Raw genomic sequence first — 18,152 nt, 5'->3', positions numbered from 1 at the left:
CTCACTCACTCATTTTTACCGCTTATCCGAACTACCTCGGGTCACGTGGAGCCTGTGCCTATCTCAGGCGTCATTGGGCATCAAGGCAGGATACACCCTGAACGGAGTGCCAACCCATCGCAGGGCACACATACTCTCTCATTCACTCACGCAATCCCACACTACGGACAATTTTTCCAGAGATGCCAATCAACCTACCATGCATGTCTTTGGACCGGGGGAGGAAACCGGGGTACCCGGAGGAAACCCCCGAGGTACAAGGCACAAGGCGGAGGCGGGAATCGAACCCCAACCCTGGAGGTGTGAGGCGGACATGCTAACCACTAAGCCATCATGCCCCCCTATGTTCTTGCTGTAATTCTCTTATTATAATTCTCTAGTCTAAGTATAATTTTCTGTAATTATATGTTATTATGTTTAAGGTTATTTGTAGGCAGTGCATTAACTTGGCGATTAAACTGACTGGAGCCCAATGGTTTGAACACACACGATCCAGCCATTCAGCATCTAGTATTTAGACAAACTTGGTTTAAACGGTTATAACCGTTAAAAAGAGCCATTGTACAGTATATTTTGAATGATGTTGTGTTTTGTTTATCTTTTGTTGTGTACGTTAAAACTACCACAGTCTGCTTTCCTTGAGAAATTGGTCGTAGAACTAAAACTGATAATCCATTCATTGCGAAGCTCAATGTTATAAACTTTGTTTATTCAATCTAACATTTTCCCTCTCGCCTCACCCTTTTGTACTTAGTAGTTGTGACTACACATTCTATTCTGTAGTTGTTATAACGGATATAGACACTGAACATGTGAATATTCCGCTGTGCGCATTTATTTATTTGTCAAACAAGAAAGATAATAAGTTAGAGCGCTGACTCACAGCTTACGCTTATATAGCCAATATTGGCTCATATTGTCAATGTAGAAAACTCACAAAATGCAAGCTAAATTAAAACAAATTGGTAAAATATCTTTTCCACCAAGTTGTCGTCAGCCATCTTGATTTTTTTGTTTATCCAATATCATGGTAGTCTTCTCTTCCACTATGTAGGCAAAGCTGAGACATTTCACACTTTGAGGAGATGCACTTCTTGTTGGGATTTTAATGAAAACACACTAGTCACACTACAAAACGGTGTAGAGAAGTAAATAAGTATGTGGTTTGGGATGCACCTACGCTGTGTTAAGTGCCTGATCTCACTAAAGGTCTTATGGTTGAATTATCACAACCCCCAAACGGAAAAAGAAGTAAATAGGTTGGAATAGATTGTTCTACAAGTACATGTGAAGTTGGATGTGATGCTTTAGAGACAGGCATGAACAGTAACACTGCCATTGTTAACATGAGAGATTATTCCATCGATAAACAACCTAAATAGTGTCAACATCACAGTGTTATATCAACAGCCACCACAGAAGAAATACTTCTTTTAAACACATATTTTACGATTAAGACTTTGGACCGGATTTAAATAATTTGTCTGTTTTTGTGTAAAATAATAATAAGCCACAATATTTAAGTTATTATAACTCTATACACACACACACACACACACACACACACACACACACACACACACACACACACACATATATATATAGATATGTATATATGTATATGTGTGTGTATATACATACATATATATATATATATATATATATATATATACACACATATATATATATGTGTGTGTGTGTGTGTGTGTGTGTGTGTGTGTGTGTGTGTGTGTGTGTGTGTGTGTGTGTGTGTGTGTGTTTTATATATATAAACACACACAGCAACCAGAAATTACACATAGAAATCGGTAACAGATACAAAGGCAAACATAAATACAAATAAATTCAAAACAGATAAATAAATAATGTCTTGTGATTTATATGATAAATGTTCCTTCTTTTAGTAAATGATGACGCCGAACAGGGATCCCATGATGCTTTGCGCAATGTGAACACAAAAAAAATTATGTTCTTTTACGTATTTTTTGTTTGTGTGTAAACGTTGCTTATGAGAATACATGGAGGTAACATCGTAATATGGTTATTTTGCCATGTTTGATCGTTTTTAAGTGTAAACCGTCATGATTGTCCACTTACCGTCGAGTGGACGCATATTGCGTGTGATGTTGTGCTCCCCCTACAGGCTAACACAGGGTATTGAATTTCCCAGGATAAAGTGGGAAGATGAATGAATGAATAATTTTTGGAAGCCCCACTGCGTGGTGGGGTTGTTTACAGAGTTTAAAAGTAGTGAATTTAAAGATAAGATGTTATTTGGTTATATTAACAGTTAATTACTGTTACAGAAAGAGTTTAATTATGTACAGGAAAATATAAAGATAAATAAATCACACTGAATTAAAGTTAAGATGAAGGTGAACTGATCTAAATATCAATAGTTATTTTCTAGATATCTCTGCTGTATTTTTCATTGATTTGCAATCTTTTGGTTTGATTTGATGTCTTGTCGATCTGGAGATATATTAAAATATATAGTATATAATAATATAAAACTGATATTTCTCTGAGTTAAGCTTTGCTTACCAAAACTGCCAGACAAAGGAACAGTTTTTTTTTGTATAGTCTTGTATAGTCTGTATTGTATTCTCTTGTATAATCTGTATCATGTACTATGTCTTGTATAGTCTATATTGTCTCTCATCGTCTGTATTGTCTTGTATTGTCTGTATTGTATTGTCTTGTATATTATAGTATATTATGTTTTGTCAGCTGAGAAGGGAGGCCATGTTGGCGTGTTCATACTTCCATCTACTGAATCATCTCCATGATGTGGTTTGCCGTGTATATGGGTGATTAACCAGTGCGCCTGAGTTCATTCATGGATGATACAGATGGCCTTTTTAATAGGTCAGTATTGCAGGCAACACATTTTAATCTTTGGGGAAGTTTTTCCAGCATACCACCTCTTTTGGCAAACTTTGCAGCACAGCCTGGATGACAACAGGTAGTGCTGTTCAGTGATGTCAACAATCACACAAGGTCTCCCAAAACCTGCAGAGGCAACCTGAGGCTAAAAACAACCTTCAATGCATGGCAAAGTGTAGTTGCTCCTCAGTCTCAATATCATTCTCTGTCTTCCATATAAAAAAGGGGTGAAGCTAAAAATACCTGGAAGATTACAGTGCATGAATGTTTCTATTAATTCCCGCTGGGGAGGGAAACACCACAATGACACCATCTTTATAGGGTTGCTCACAGGAATGGAACCTGGACAGAAAAACCAGCTTGGACTCCATCCAGATCCTTGCTGTGAACAGTTCCACTGATTAACATCATGGTCATTTCAGAGAGGGTCAGCTGGTGATGGCTGGACTAGTCAAATCAAGAATAAATAAATAGTTAAGTGTAAGAAGTAAGAATTCAAAAAGTTACTATGGTGTTTGGGCTTTTTTTTATTTTTTATTCAGATACAATCTTTAATGGAAGTTCAAATTATGTTGATTTACTATGTAAATCTTGACTCTATGGGCAGAGAACTTGCTTGTTCTGGCATAAGAAACATGGGACACATGTCTTTTTTACAATTGACAGATTTGGGTTTGCAAGGAAGAACAAGTGACAAACAAAAGTATATTGCTAGCTGATTATGTGTAACTGAACAATTTACATAAATAATCACATTAATACATTATATAAGTAAATAAATTGGATAAATAAATTTAAATGGATAAACTGACATTCTGAAGAAAATGACACAATTACCATCTGCTTCTGAACTGTCTAGTGGAGATGGGACGGTGAGAAGTGTGGCAAAAGGTACTGCAAAAGCAACATTCTTGTCACTCAATTACATATATATATATATATATATATATATATATATATATATATATATATATATATATATATATATATATATAATTGTCACCATTTTATTTTAATATTTAAAAATTAAAATTAGTCTTAAGTAGGAGAGCAAAATGGCACACTGTAAACATGCATTTAAGTGTTAGTAACCAAAGCATTTCTTTTTTCTCTCTCTCTTTTTAACCACATAAGAAAATGAAAAGAAAGAATGAAAAAATGCTTTTCATTTTCTTATGTGGTTAATGCCTACCTAATCACATGAGGTATCATATTATAGTCACTAGGACATATATTAAAACAACAAAGCAAGAGGAAAGATTCAGTTTGGGAAAACAATTCATAGTCCCAGCCCAGGAGAAGATTTGGTTAGGAACCTCTTTCAGGTCCTGATGCCTGTTGTTCTCTGTCAGTCAATGATGGTGGTGCAGTAGCAAAGTGCTGTTGGCATGAGAGCCAAAACAAACCAGCTGGTTTGCATGCTGCTGCTGTTGTTGTAACTGTTTTTTGGGGGGGTTTTTTTGGTTTTCACTCTCAGTTGACATGAGATGAGATTTCTTCAAATTTTATTCTGGTGTTCTCTGACCTTAAACAGAATGATAAATAGCTAAAATAATAATAATAATAATAATAATAATAATAATAATAATAATAATAATAATAATAATAATAATAATAATAATAATAATAATAATAATAATAATAATAAATTAATTTCAATGCAGTTAACGTTACATTAAATGAAAACTCAAACCCATAAGGAATGTACCACCATGGTATATACTTTATACATGGTATATATGGTTAGAGTGTCTGATTCGTAACCCAAAGGTTGTGGATTCGAGTCTCGGCCAGCCACGACTGAGGTGCCCTTGAGCAAGGCACCGACCCCCCCAACTGCTCCCCGGTAGCCGCAGCATAAATGGCTGCCCACTGCTCCGGGTGTGTGTTCATGGTGTGTGTGTGTTCACTGCTGTGTTTGTGCACTTTGGATGGGTTAAATGCAGAGAACAAATTCTGAGTATGGGTCACTGTACTTAGCCGTATGTCACGTCATATACATATCAGGATGCTTATGTACTGTCATAGTAATATGTATTCAGTAACCTCTGCAATGCCATTTTACCTGTTATGGCAACATCCAAAGGTTAATATACGATACTTTGGTGAATACCATAGTATTTATTGGATACCACAGTGGCTACCAAAGTTCACTAGATATTTAATATGATACTGCCTGTAACTAGTATAGTGTACTAACATAACTTATATGGTACAGTATGTTCAAACATACCATATTAGATGCCTGCTGAACTTTGGCAATATGTGAACTTGTGGTACACTGAAGTGTCACGGGACCTCCCTTGGTAGTTAGGTGGTTAGGGCATGTACTATAATTCACCATAATAACATTATGCATTATGCTTAAATAGCTTATGGGATAAGCACAGTAGAGTTAAATGTAACAGAATTCCTTTGGCTTTTGTATCCTGTATATACTATATCTAAATGACCTATAAATTAATTTTCTGAGTATCCAGAAAACACAGCATGTTTACATGTAAACACAAGGCTCACAGCGGCCACCAGTGGCAAAAAGTATATTACACCCGTAGTGGTTTAGCACTACCATTGGCAATGAGTGGGAAACGGTTTAGAGATTTTTAAATAAAAAATTCACAGCCTCGGCTCGAAAGACCGGGGATCGATTCACCGAAGGGGAGATATCACCTTTTATTTTTCACACTTTCTCCATATCTACTACAATTCAATTCAAGTTTATTTGTATAGCGCTTTTTACAATAGACTTTGTCTCAAAGCAGCTTTACAGAACATAAACATAGAGCAGAAGGTAAACACAAGGAATAATAAAAGAAAAAAAATTAACAGAATAAACAAATCAAGATTATATATATATATATATATATATATATATATATATATATATATATATATATATATATATATATATATTAGATATAAATAGTTCACAATCTGTATGTATTTATCCCCCTATGAGCAAGTCTGAGGTGACTCAGGCAGCAGTGGCAAGGAAAAACTCCCTTAAATTGGTAAAGGAAGAAACCTTGAGAGGAACCAGACTCAAGGGGGACCCATCCTCATATGGGTGACACTGGGGGTGTGATTGTAATATACAGGTAAATGTTGTATTGGTGTAAGGATCATGGACTTCAGATCTCCTTAGTATCACAGAGTCTAACTGGAGATGTCTCAGGATTCTTAGAGTCGGCCTCGACTCAGTGGACGTCCAAAGGCTTCGTCCCACAGAGGACGTTGGGAGCTGGTACAATGTCTGGATGCCTCGGGATGGGTACAAAGAGAGAAGCAGTGGAAAGGGATTAACATATCTGCTGTTCATTAAAATGTGCAGGTCTGATGTACTGGTACATGATATTATTATTACTACAGTGATTTATTCATCAATAACCTTATATTCCTGTTATATACCAATATACCAATGCCCTGAGCACAAATTGAGCGCCATGAAAACTTGGCTTGCAAGCATTACAGTAGCAGAACTTGTGTGTCCTGCACAGAGCCATGACTGTGACTCAAGCCCACTGACACCATCGGAATGAATGGGAACCAGACCTCCTCGCCCAACATCAATATCTGATCTCACTAATGTTCTGGTGACTGAATTCCCATAGCCACAAAGCCACACTCTATCCATGTAAAACCTTCTCAGAAGAATGGACATTATTATAACAGCAAATGGGGAACTACAGCTGGAATGGGATGTTTAAAAGGCACATATGAGCGTGATGTAATCTGTTCCCAATATTTGGCGTATATAGTTTGCTGTCAGATGACAAATAGATTGGAGAAGTGCAATAAATATAAAACCGATCATGGAAATGCAACAGAAGTATCAAAACATTTTAATATTAATGGGTTTACTTGCAGTTATTTTTTACCACATCAATAACAGACATTAACCGATATTTCCAGATCAGCTACGTAAGAACTGCAGAAGACTATGTCAGGTTCCATTTCTGTCAGACAAGAATAGAAAACAAAACTAAAACTGGACAGATGAAGACTGGAGAAATGTACCCTAGTTTGATGAATATTTAATTCTGATGAATTGAGGCTGTTTTGTGACAGTAAGGAATTGGCCTATTTATGTGACACTGGAATTAGCCTATGTATTGGCTTAAAAGGTCTGCATCTCCTGGTGCAAGCAGAACCATACCCATTGATTAAGATTACTCAAGTTCAGATGATACTGAAGACACAGAGTGGAAAAGAGCTTTATGTTAGTTGACACGGTTCAGTTACTTTGGCTATGTTAGGGCTAGCTCTCTCCTTACGTGAATACGTAACATAAATTGACAGTAGAGGTGCTGGCAGGGCAGCTGGGTTAAGAGGGTGAAGGTGAAGAACCGACACTGATCTTTGAGAACAGGGAATGACGCAGACTACCCGCTCCAGCTCAAAGAGATAAAATGTATGTGGAACATGAGATACCAAACACCCAAGTGACACTGCAGGATCAGAGAGCATGTGATGCATACATTCTTTAAAAGCCATGTTACCTTGGAATCAGAGCGACATTCAATAGGTGCTGGCCACACACACACTTAGTCTGCCCTAAGAAAATGTGACATAGGACAGAGATTCTACCATTGAGCTGTATGTCACAGTTACAGAAGACACAATATTAGGCTAAATGAGCTAATGGTTTAAGAAATTGGTCTATTTCTGAGCTGAGTGCAGCAAGCAAGCTGTGATTATGACTGGTGTACAGGATGTACTGTGAAGAGTACCACAAGCCACATTTGTCAACAGGACAACTTGAGCATGAGGCAAATTTAAATACCTTTCTATCAGATAACATAAGGCAGACCACAGCTAAGAAAGAGAGATGCATCTTCTGCATGTCAAGAAGATTGTATTATGTACAGAAACGAGCCTTTTACTTGCAGTGAAGGGAAAAATTAATTTTTACATATTACAAAACGACTTATGAATCTCTGTCAATCATGAACTACGTCAAAAATACATTAGTGGGCAAAAATAATGAATCTCCCCGTCGGGGAATCGAACCCCGGTCTTCCGCGTGACAGGCGGAGATACTGTCCACTATACTAACGAGGAATTGCCGTTTGTGTCCAGTAGTGGTGCTAATTAATCATAATGTAAATAGCCTGTTCAAGCTTAAATTGCGAAATCGTAGTATGCGTAGTGTAGAAGCAACTGCATTTCTGGTTTCTGACTCTCCAATCGTGAAAGTTAAGGTCTATGATCGAAGGCTGTTTTTACCTTCAGAGAATAACAAAAACAATATAACTGGTCTTTTAGTTTCAATCATTTCAGGATGGACTGTACGGGTGTAATCTAATGTCCACAAACTATTAGCTTATAAAGTTTAATTTGATTATCATCGTTTTTATGAATATTCAATAGTAGAATGTGTATAAAAGACATGCAACTCTCCCCGGCGGGGAATCGAACCCCAGTCTATAGACGTACTAACAGAGGCATGCGGTATATGGATAGCGCAACTCCTCGTTAGTATAGTGGACAGTATCTCCGCCTGTCACGCGGAAGACCGGGGTTCGATTCCCCGACGGGGAGACTTTATTTCTTTTCTCCATACTATAGTATATATTTGAATTACGTTTAAAGGCAGGGTCTCCGATTTTTGAAAGCCAACGTCGACATTTGAAATCACCAAAACAAACACGCCCCTAACCCAAATGGGTCCCACCCCTGTATTGATAGCTCCGCCCACACATACATACGTAACCCAGGCAAATAATGGAAAGAAATGTGTCTTTATCATAACTGAAGGGAAGAACAATACGATTGCAGATAAACAGACAAGCAAAAATGACACACAAGAATAATCATGCAAAGGACGGCATATATTAGTTCTGTGAAACAAAACAAAACCAAAACTATTGAGAAGGAAAAAAGCGCCTCGGCGTCTTAAGTAAAGTTGAATTACCCGAGTCAGTAACTCCTGAGCTAAACGCTGTTACTACACAAAACGCGGTTGTAGCTGCCTCTCTACATTACTACGATAGAAAAGAGGTGTCAACTGTGTAGTAACAGCGTTTAGCTCAGGAGTTATTGACTCGGAAAACTCCAACCTGTGAATATGTGGCCAACTTCCTGCTCCTTCAGTTCTCTCCAGCGCTGGAAAGCTGATCCTATATTAACACGTCCTACTTCTTGCCTTATCGTAAGCCTTTCTTCTCTTTCTTCCTTTGTTTTTATCCTCCATGTCAATGTTAAAACCGCTTTCTGCTAATGTCACACATGCGCACTGAACACTCTCTCCGTCGCATATTGACAAGCCCCGCCCACTTCTGCTCACTGCCTACACGTTTGTTTTGATTTTTGTTTTTATTTTTGTTGATTATCGGCCAGACTCAGTTTACTAGAATGTGTAGAAAGTACTAGAATGTGAGGACAGCATGGGCGGGGGTGGTGTGTATGTGGTTTCTACATAAAGGAAATCAAACAGAATCAATCTTTGTGCCCCAAAATAAATTTTAACAGTGTTTGATAACAAAATCTGTTCAACTGTAATTTACCTGGCTTTGACCCAGGTTCTGCATGGGCACCATGAGATGAGGACAATGACGGCACAGGCAGCGTACCGGTGGATTCTACAAGTTAAGCATAGTTTTATGGGTAAGGGGAAAAAAAAACAAAGGCAGTAGGTGCACAAAATTGTTCATCTGTCACAAGGTTACCTGGTTCTGACTGTAGTTCCAAATGGGCACTATCCAATGAAGAATGCAAGGGAGCAAATTCTACAAAAACAAAAAATAGCATCAAGAATGTTGCTAAAAATAATAAATGTATAATAACAATGTCATTTATTCATTAAGTCTATTCATCTTTAAAATAACTACCTGACACTAGCTGAGGTCTTGAAGTCACTTCAAGCTCACCAGGATGGTCTGCAGACTGGGCAGTGGGCATGCTTCCTTGATCAGCTGGACTGAAAGCTTGAGTGGTCTTGCTCTTGTGCTTTTCCCAGTCCAGCACAACAGGGCGACATCCAGGTTCCACATACTCCAGCCCAAACCTCTCTCCAGTGTCTTCGGTGCACACCTGAAGGACGGGATATTTTGCCGTTCCTAACACCCTTGCTGAAGCAGTATTAAGATCGCCAATTAGCAACGGATCAAACACTCCCGGAAGCCGAACACCTGGTATTTTCAGATCCACCAGACGCTGAAAGTTCCAGCGTGCCACTCCGGTCATGCTCTGGGCTTGAAACAATTCAGAGGAAACACGTGTGCCAGTGACCCATTGAGCCTGGTGAAAGTGGTAGCCCTCCTGCTGAGACGTTCCTCTTATTGGAATCCACACATCAACTTTAGCCCCCTCACCCTGGACGTGATTTAGTTGAATTGTTCCACCATGTCTGTACAGGATCTCACCAGACACCTCAGGATCACTGATACAGCCTCTCAGGATGTGAACACGTTGAATACGCCATGTCTTTAGCATAGAGGGTTTGTACAGGGGAACACCATTTGGATCGGATGCCAAATGGAAGAGCTTCATAACACCTTCAACCCGCTTGAGAAGTTCGTCCGGCTGAGGGATCTTTGTTCTGCAATGTTCCCGAATGTGTTGCTTGGTGGGGTTGGCAGGCTGAATCCCACAAAATGCATAGGCATTCTTTAGCTTCTGCATGTCCTCCTGATCTACTACACAGAAAGCGGCAGACAAGAACTTGGCGAAGGAGCTGTACAGGGCGTGATGCCCTGATACACATCCGCAAAGTAAGCGCCTCAGACACTGAAATAGATCAAGTTTGATCACTATGTTCTCATTGATTTGGGACCTTGACGCACATGTGTTTTGGAGAACACCAGATGTTGCCTCCAGAATAACGGTATCCACTGTCTGCCAAGCATCCCAGTTCAGGTGTTCTGATTTTTCAGGGTCTGGCACTCTGTATGCTGCACAGCAATCCCTGAAAACACAACATAAATGTGTAGCTGTGAACATTAATTCTGCTGTATCAAAGAAACAAAACAAATCAGTCAAGATGTAATTAGTCATCTTTGCACGCCATTGTATCTAGGCTTTAAAATCTATGAATTGTGTGACATGTAATGTCTCACCTGTCTTCCCACTGGTACTGTGCCTTCTCCACTCCTGCCATCCCGTACCGATGAGCCAGCCCCTGGTACATGGGTTCTAATGACTTTTCCGTCTCAGACTGCACCATCACCCATGATACGACCATCCAGTGTTCGTTCATGATGGCATATGATGACATAGTGCCAGATGTAAATGTGACTTTCCTGGCCACCTTCCGGGTGTGGTCTGAGCGGAATGCTTGCCCAAAGGTTCCCTGTAAAAGCTTTGTAATGGCTTCCTTCTGGCGCTGGTACTCATGGAGGAGGCAGTCAGTAAGATAGTGAGCAGACACACAGAGGCCATTCCATCCATCAATATCATCATAATCACCGAAGGGAGCAGGCTGAGTTTCCTTTCTTATGAAACCGGTGATGCTCTTCTGCCCGTACTTGTCTGCCTCAGAGTCCAGGACACTCTGGCAAGTCAGAAGGTAGGCCAAGTTCGCACGCTCGTATTTGAGGTGCATCATTTCCATCACCTGGTTGGCCATGTCTGTGGGCGATTTACCTGTACGCCGTAGCTCATCCAACAGAGACTTACAGATGGCTTTCTTATAAGTAAGAACCGCAGGCATTAAATTAGTAAACCTTTTGGGGAGCTTTTCCAGCCACTGTGGGTTGTCTGCATACCATCGTTTTTTGCAGACTTTGCAACACAATCGTGATGAGAACAGGTAGTACTGACCTGTGAGGCCCACGATCACACGAGGCCTACCAATTCCAGCAGACGTAACATTTGTCTGCCTACACCCGTCAATGCATGGCAGAGCATAGCTATTCCTTAGTCTACGCATCAAGGTGTCATTTTCAGGCTTCCAAATAAAAAATGGATGAAGCTGGAAATGTTTGGGGGACGGTAGATCAGAGATGGTTTCGATCAGTTCTGGCTGAGGCGGCAAACGCCACAGAGACTCTGTCTTCATGGGGTTGCTCACAGGGGGTGAGCCTGGCCATAGACCCATGGATTCCAGCTCTGTCTTAATCCAGATCTTCTGCTGATGCGAACACTTCCACTCACGGACACCATAATCGTAGTCAAGAGGTTGTGGAGGAGGGCCTCTAGAAACGGCTATAAAAAAAGGTAAAAGGATAATTTTCCAATTATAGCTACAGACCTTGACTATGGCAATCACTCTTTCCCTATAACAAAGACACAAAGTAATCTTTCTTACTTGTAGATGTCTGTTGCAGAGGAGGAGGGCTGCACACTGAAGAGCCAAGGGCAGAGGTTAATGAGTCTGGGAAAACAAATAGTAATTAAAAATACATTTAAAAGTGGGACAATAAACAAAGAAAACAACTACATTAATGACTCAGATAAGTGCATAAATCCAATCTTACCATGTGATGCCTCAGCTGTACAAAGAACACTACATGAAGTGTTATCTGAAGATGAGAGATTTTCTAAAAAAATAAAAAGATGGATAAACAATCCATTCTAAAATTAGAAAAGATTCAGTACAACATAATGTTTTCAATACGTCAAGTCGAGTCATCTGAAATACAATCTTACCATCTTTGCCACATTCCTCAATTATAGCTGTCCTGCAGACTGGAGAGCGGTCTGTGGCGCTGATGTCTGCTAAATCAGAGCATTATTCCTCTATGAGCAATTATGTGTATAAGAGGTGAGAGATTATAAATGATTTTAAATGCTAAACAGTAAAGGTAGGTGAACATGACAATTTGCTAACAAATCTGACATTAAAAACACACCTGCAGTTGAAACCGGTCTTGTAGATAGTGTGGAAGCTGATTGTTCCGGGACAAGAAACATCAGCTCTTTGGGAAGGGCCACGGGCGTTTTCTGAGCTGTCAAGGCTGGTGCTGAAAGAAGGAAAAGATACAAAATCAAAATAGAAAATAAGATTAGTACCATAGTAAGTGAGAGAAAAGTCCAAATATATAAGCAGAATTATAATGTAATTACACATTAACAATTTACCTTTGACTGGTGGCGGTTGCTTGGTGTCAGGAGGTGGTGTTATGGAGAGGGCAGCAGAAGGCACTGCAAAATGCAAAATCTTGTCAGACATTTGTGTGTAATAATATAAAAAGGTTCAGAATACCCCACACTTACTTCACCCACTTATCGTTATGGTAGTAATAAATAGTAAACATTATGCCTACCAAAGGAATGTTAATCATTTCAAACTGTGAAAAAGTAACTTACATGCACATGCATCATCGTGAGTTAGTAGACAGAAATATTTAAAACTCAACAATAAAAAAAAAATTAAAATACTTACCCTGATTGTGGTTTATAGCAGTTCATGGTGGTCGGGGAATCAATTCATAGCCCCTTGAACAGTTAGTACATTTCCAACGGCACAGACATTTGTTAGTGGAACAAGGCCAGAACATGGCCAAAACAGTGATACAATAAGAAATGCTTTTTATTTAGACTTGGAGAGCAATTCATATCACAATTCAACAGAACTGTGCTCCAGTGCTGAGCCTGATGTGTAAAAACCTTTTCCTGGTCCCACAGACCGTCCCAGTTCAGTAACTGAGGATGATGATGTTGATGACAGTGGTCGTGGAGCGACATATACAGCATATTTTTAAGACTTTTGACAAGATGAAAATCCATTTGGAACACAATCAATTCATTACAAGTCAGTACAGAAAGAAATACTTACACAGCAACTGTAGCTTGGAGGGGGAGATGTTCAGCATCGCACTCTCTAACTCGTCATAATCATCCATTTCTGTGGGTGAAAGACAACATTTTCAGTGTACTCTGATTTCTTAAATTATACCTCTGTACTAATTAAAGTATAGAGTGCATGTAAAACAAGTTATTATGTTATTCATACTAGTGGACACAACGGCAAACGATTCCTTCACAGAAGCAAAAAATAAACAACTGACCTGTTGGCTTAGACACTGCAATTGAGGCAACTACGAGCGGACGGGAAGACTGCACCCGATTTCGCAGGTATTGCTATGATTTAATTATCAGGCAACTTTTAACAGCTGTTCTCAGACAAGTCCTTCACACCTAGTGGTTTATCACCTAGGAGTGACCATAGAAGCCATCACAGACAAAGAGTTTCACACACTCATTAACATAGAGAGTGTAACGGACACTAAAAACATTCAATGTCCTTGAAAGTTTTTAAAACAACTGTTCTGTAAGTCATTCAATACATAAAATCACAAAAAAGTCATTGCTCATTAATAATTGAACTAATACATCACGCTATCATCAAACACTCCAACAGGACACAAATAAAGTCATATAAAGTTAGTGTAACACGTGTAAACATATAGACACATTCGTATAGACATAAAGTAAATATATAGACATAATGGACACGTTCATTCATCGTTTAGCATGTAATTATCCTCAACAGGACAAAAATAAACTAATTTAAAATGAGTGTAATACATGTAAACATATAGACACTACAAAAAAAAACCCAGAAAAAAAGAATAGACACGTTCATTCATCGTTTAGTATGTATTTACCCTGGAAACTCTGATTTCAGAATTAATATTGATTTATAATTAATATTGAAATTAAAATGAATACTGAATAAACCACAGACGATGTGTCCAAGAACAATCACCAGAAAAAAACTGTTCGCAGAGAAGCTAATAGGAACTTAGCATTAACTGTAAAATACAAACGAGACATTTTAAGGTAACTTACCTGTGATCGACGAGCCGATGAAACTGTTGAATGAAACGGACGGGAGCCGAGCAGCGCGCTTTATCTCGCGGAAACAGCGCTACAAGAGGGTCAGCGGCCGAAAATATACCGCAGCCGTAGTGGTTTAGGACTTGAAAATCCTTGTATATGTTTTCAGCTCTTTAGATTTAATGTCTCAATGCTTACTTTTAATAATTTTGTAATTATAAATTATAATAGGGGTTTAGGGATTTTTTTATTTCACGGCGCATGCGCAGATGAGGGTCAGCGGCCAAAAATATACCGCATCCGTAGTGGTTTAGCACTACCATAGAAAATGAATGGGAAACTGATATATCTAAGGGCGCTGACATTATGCCCTGCTCGTTTAAAATGAGCGGCGACAAAACTACGTTCATCCCCTGTCCTAATGGTACTTCTGTGATCACTAATTCTAGTCCCATGCGCTCTCGTTGTTTTGCCCACATATGCTAAGCCACACGGGCAGCGAATTAAATAAATAACATGTGTGGTGCTACATGTGATCTCCATAGCAGCCGTCTCCGCTGAGGCTCACGGGTACTGAGGGCGTCCACTAATTAATTTAATTTATTTTTTATTTTTATTTTAATGTAATTAATAAGCACAACTAATCCCCCGTTCTCACGATAGGAGAATCAAATAAAACGGATGGTCATGACATCGTATTGTTGAATTATCAAGCTAACTTTCGTGTTTATGTGTTGAAAGTAAGAGGATATCATTAAAAAAGAATTGGCGGATCATCATGTAGTTTTAGCTGAGGTCTTCAACACAGTAAAAGTAGAAAAGTAGTATTTAGTCTACTGTCCGAATGCTTCCGAGTGGCAGAAAGAAAAACGTGGAGCGGACTCGAAAGATGCTTCCTAATCTTCCCAATCTTGTTTAAGAATCTTTTTGTCAAGTCTGCAGCCTGCTTTGAATAAGATGTATTATAATCTTTTTGTCAAGTCTGCAGCCTGCTTTGAATAAGATGTATTATAATCTTTTTGTCAAGTCTGCAGCCTGCTTTGAATAAGATGTATTATAATCTTTTTGTCAAGTCTGCAGCCTGCTTTGAATAAGATGTATTATCGCTGCATATTCTACGTACACGATTAAACTGATCGGAAGACTTCTGACCAACGGTCTGGGATGAAAACTATCCCCATGCAATATAGTGTTTCGATCCGTGGGCTTGCGAAAAAGATCAGTTTTTATGGTCGTGCCATCTTTATATACCTGAATATCCAGGAAACTGATGCGATGTTTATCATATTCCAAAGTAAATTTCAAATGTTCATTACAAGAGTTCAGATAAGGAAGCCCATTCATCTAATGTGCAATCAATAAGCAGAAAAATATCATCGATAAATCGCTTGTAGGACAAGATCTTAGAATATAATGGATTTCTCTGATGCAGCACAAACTGATTTTCAAAAAGACCCGTATATAAGCAGGCATAGTTGGGGGCCATTTTACTTCCCATTGCAGTGCCTCTCTTTTGTATATAAAGCTCAGCCAGAAAACGAAAAAAGTTATTGGTAAGGACTATGTTTGCCAAGTCTAATATGCACTCAGTGCTAGGTTTTGGCCCAACTTTATTTAAAGAAAGAAAATACTGGAGTGCTTTTAGGCCACCTTTATGGGGAATATTTGTATACAAACTCTGAACATCAAAAGTGGCCAACATCAAGTTGTCAGAGTTAAGATCAAGGTTTTCAGCGACTTAATAAAATCGATGGAGTCACGTATGTAAGAAGGGAGGGTAACCACTTCTGATTTAATAAAATAGTCAACAAAAGCAGATATATTTTCCATTAGGCTACCAATCCCACTGACAATCAGTCTTCCCTTTAGAGGGATATCTAAGCCCTTGTGGATTTTAGGGAGTGTGTAAATTACAGGGATTAATTGATGTTTTACCTTAAGAAACTCAAAGGCATTTTTATCAAACTCGCCATTGTTAAAGTGATGTTCTAATTTGGAGTATACCCCGATCTTCAGCCTATTAGTAGGATCGGATGATAATTTCTCATAGAATGTAAAATCACTTAGTTGTCTTTTAATTTCATTTTCATAATCCACAACCCTATCCTTACTCAAATCCATTACAGCTTCTCTTTCCTCTTTAGACAAATTATTGTACACTTTATATTCTTTTTTAGTAGACCCTTTACATCATTCTCAACTAAACGGCAGTACATATCAAGAGAGGCATTGCGGTACTTAGGAGGAATAAGTGTCAATATTTCCTTAAAATGGCTTTGGGACAAGTCATTAGGGGCAGAGGTAGCAGACAAATTGACTTGGTCCAAAGGGGAAACACTCCTTGTTGAACTGTCTCTTATATCAGAATGGAAAAACTCCCTCTATCTTGGATTACAAAAAAAAATTCTGGAAATCAATAATAGTCTCAAAGTCATTAGTGTGGGTTGTTGGGACAAAACTCAGTCCTTTACTTAAGGCGGACGTACAAGCCTCAGCAAAGTTTTTCAGAAAGATTAATGACTGTACTCTCCTGCTGGTCTGAATACGAGGCTGTCTGCGACCTTTTTCACTGACTTCTTCGACATCGTTTTTGCTTGTAAACAGGCCTGCTCTCCGCCAGCGATGTTGAGATTGAGGTTTTTTCTGGGCGTATCCTAAAAAAGACGCTCCTCGCTCCGACTGGCCATGACCACTCACATCCTAACCTGAATCATACGATGAGGAAGACAACCATGGTTTTCTGTTTCCTTGTTGGCGTTGGTGTCCAGGCCGTATTCATTGTCCCTGATTGTGCTGTGATTTGGCTAGAGATTCTGGTTTTTCGTCCCTCCAAAAGTAGACTTTGTTCTGCTTGTAATCCTCAACGTCCCATGCAAACTTGGCCTCCTTGACACTCCTGACCTCGCTGGTGCAGTCAATGCGATGGCGTTTTAGCTCCTTTTTGATTTCCCCCAGTCTTTTCTTGTCAGACAGCATTTTCAATTTGATTTGTTTGCTTGAAATCTTCCCTTGTCGATTCCAGTTGAGCAGTAATTTCACTTATAACGAGGGCCATCAGGTCAAAGGAGCATTTGTTTAATACTTCGCACAAGCAGGCGCTTTGTGTGTGTGTGTGTATATATATTTATATATTAGTGTGTGTATGTGTATACATGTGTACACATGTATTGATATGTATGTGTATGTATGTATTTTTGTGGGAACTTGTCTGTTTCTTTGCTGACTATTTTTCGGTGGTCTTTTGTGGGGTGTGGTTTTCATGTTGTTTTGGGCTTGTGTGTATGTGTGGAGCTGTTTCTATGTGTTTTTCTATGAAAGTGTTCTCTTAAGTAAAGGGTGGGGCTATTATTGAAATCACAGGGTGAATCACAATTGAAATCACAGGGTGGGTCAGTTGATTGCAAGGCCTGTATATCCCTTTTAACAAATGTGTTCCATTTGTCTGAAGAAGACCCAGTATGGTATAAACATTGCTTTTTAATAAATTAATTAATATGGGAGTTTAAACAGTGTTGTGGACATTACTTTTTTTAAAAACTTTTATT

General features: G+C 38.9%; 1 protein-coding gene and 2 non-coding genes across 8 annotated transcripts; 1 reads left to right on the top strand and 2 right to left on the bottom strand.

Annotated features, from left to right (window-relative positions):
- Nucleotides 1–3,896: 3,896 nt before the first annotated feature.
- On the bottom strand, nucleotides 3,897–15,496 carry LOC113648052. Of its 6 annotated transcripts, none has more exons than XM_047802003.1 (13): nucleotides 14,620–15,496; nucleotides 13,836–13,980; nucleotides 13,604–13,672; nucleotides 12,907–12,969; nucleotides 12,678–12,788; nucleotides 12,475–12,543; nucleotides 12,303–12,365; nucleotides 12,134–12,199; nucleotides 10,944–12,030; nucleotides 9,717–10,792; nucleotides 9,555–9,614; nucleotides 9,393–9,467; nucleotides 3,897–4,411 (listed from the first exon to the last, which is right to left on the bottom strand). In XM_047802003.1, the coding sequence occupies exons 3-13, from the start codon at nucleotides 13,668–13,670 to the stop codon at nucleotides 4,392–4,394; spliced, it is 2,757 nt and encodes a 918-aa protein (XP_047657959.1). In that variant the 5' UTR covers nucleotides 13,671–13,672; nucleotides 13,836–13,980; nucleotides 14,620–15,496; the 3' UTR covers nucleotides 3,897–4,391. The 6 variants fall into 6 exon arrangements, with proteins under 6 accessions (XP_047657959.1, XP_047657958.1, XP_027010879.2 ...); XM_047802002.1 differs by lacking the exon at nucleotides 3,897–4,411 and adding an exon at nucleotides 9,090–9,300; XM_027155078.2 differs by lacking the exon at nucleotides 3,897–4,411 and adding an exon at nucleotides 13,211–13,263 and having other exon boundaries at nucleotides 9,158–9,467; nucleotides 14,620–15,485.
- trnad-guc lies at nucleotides 7,876–7,947 on the bottom strand. Its single transcript has one exon. It is a non-coding gene; the product is annotated as a tRNA-Asp (tRNA).
- Nucleotides 8,356–8,427, top strand: trnad-guc. The gene has a single exon. It is a non-coding gene; the product is annotated as a tRNA-Asp (tRNA).
- Nucleotides 15,497–18,152: the final 2,656 nt, after the last annotated feature.

This window comes from Tachysurus fulvidraco, chromosome 16 (genome assembly GCF_022655615.1).
Source record: "Tachysurus fulvidraco isolate hzauxx_2018 chromosome 16, HZAU_PFXX_2.0, whole genome shotgun sequence".
Classification (NCBI taxonomy): Eukaryota; Metazoa; Chordata; class Actinopteri; order Siluriformes; family Bagridae; genus Tachysurus; species Tachysurus fulvidraco.
The sequence above is the reverse complement of the archived record's forward strand: the minus strand, read 5'-3'. Positions and strand labels throughout refer to the sequence as shown.

Bases quoted from the DNA above. Each gene is read 5' to 3' on its own strand.
- LOC113648052 (XM_027155074.2), bottom strand. From the start codon at position 13,670: ATGGATGATTATGACGAGTTAGAGAGTGCGATGCTGAACATCTCCCCC. The intron at 12,544-12,677 runs GTGTGTTTTTAA...GCTCTGATTTAG, and splicing joins AAGACCGGTTTCAACTGCAG to CAGACATCAGCGCCACAGAC. The intron at 9,615-9,716 runs GTAGTTATTTTA...TTGTTTTTGTAG, and splicing joins AAGACCTCAGCTAGTGTCAG to AATTTGCTCCCTTGCATTCT.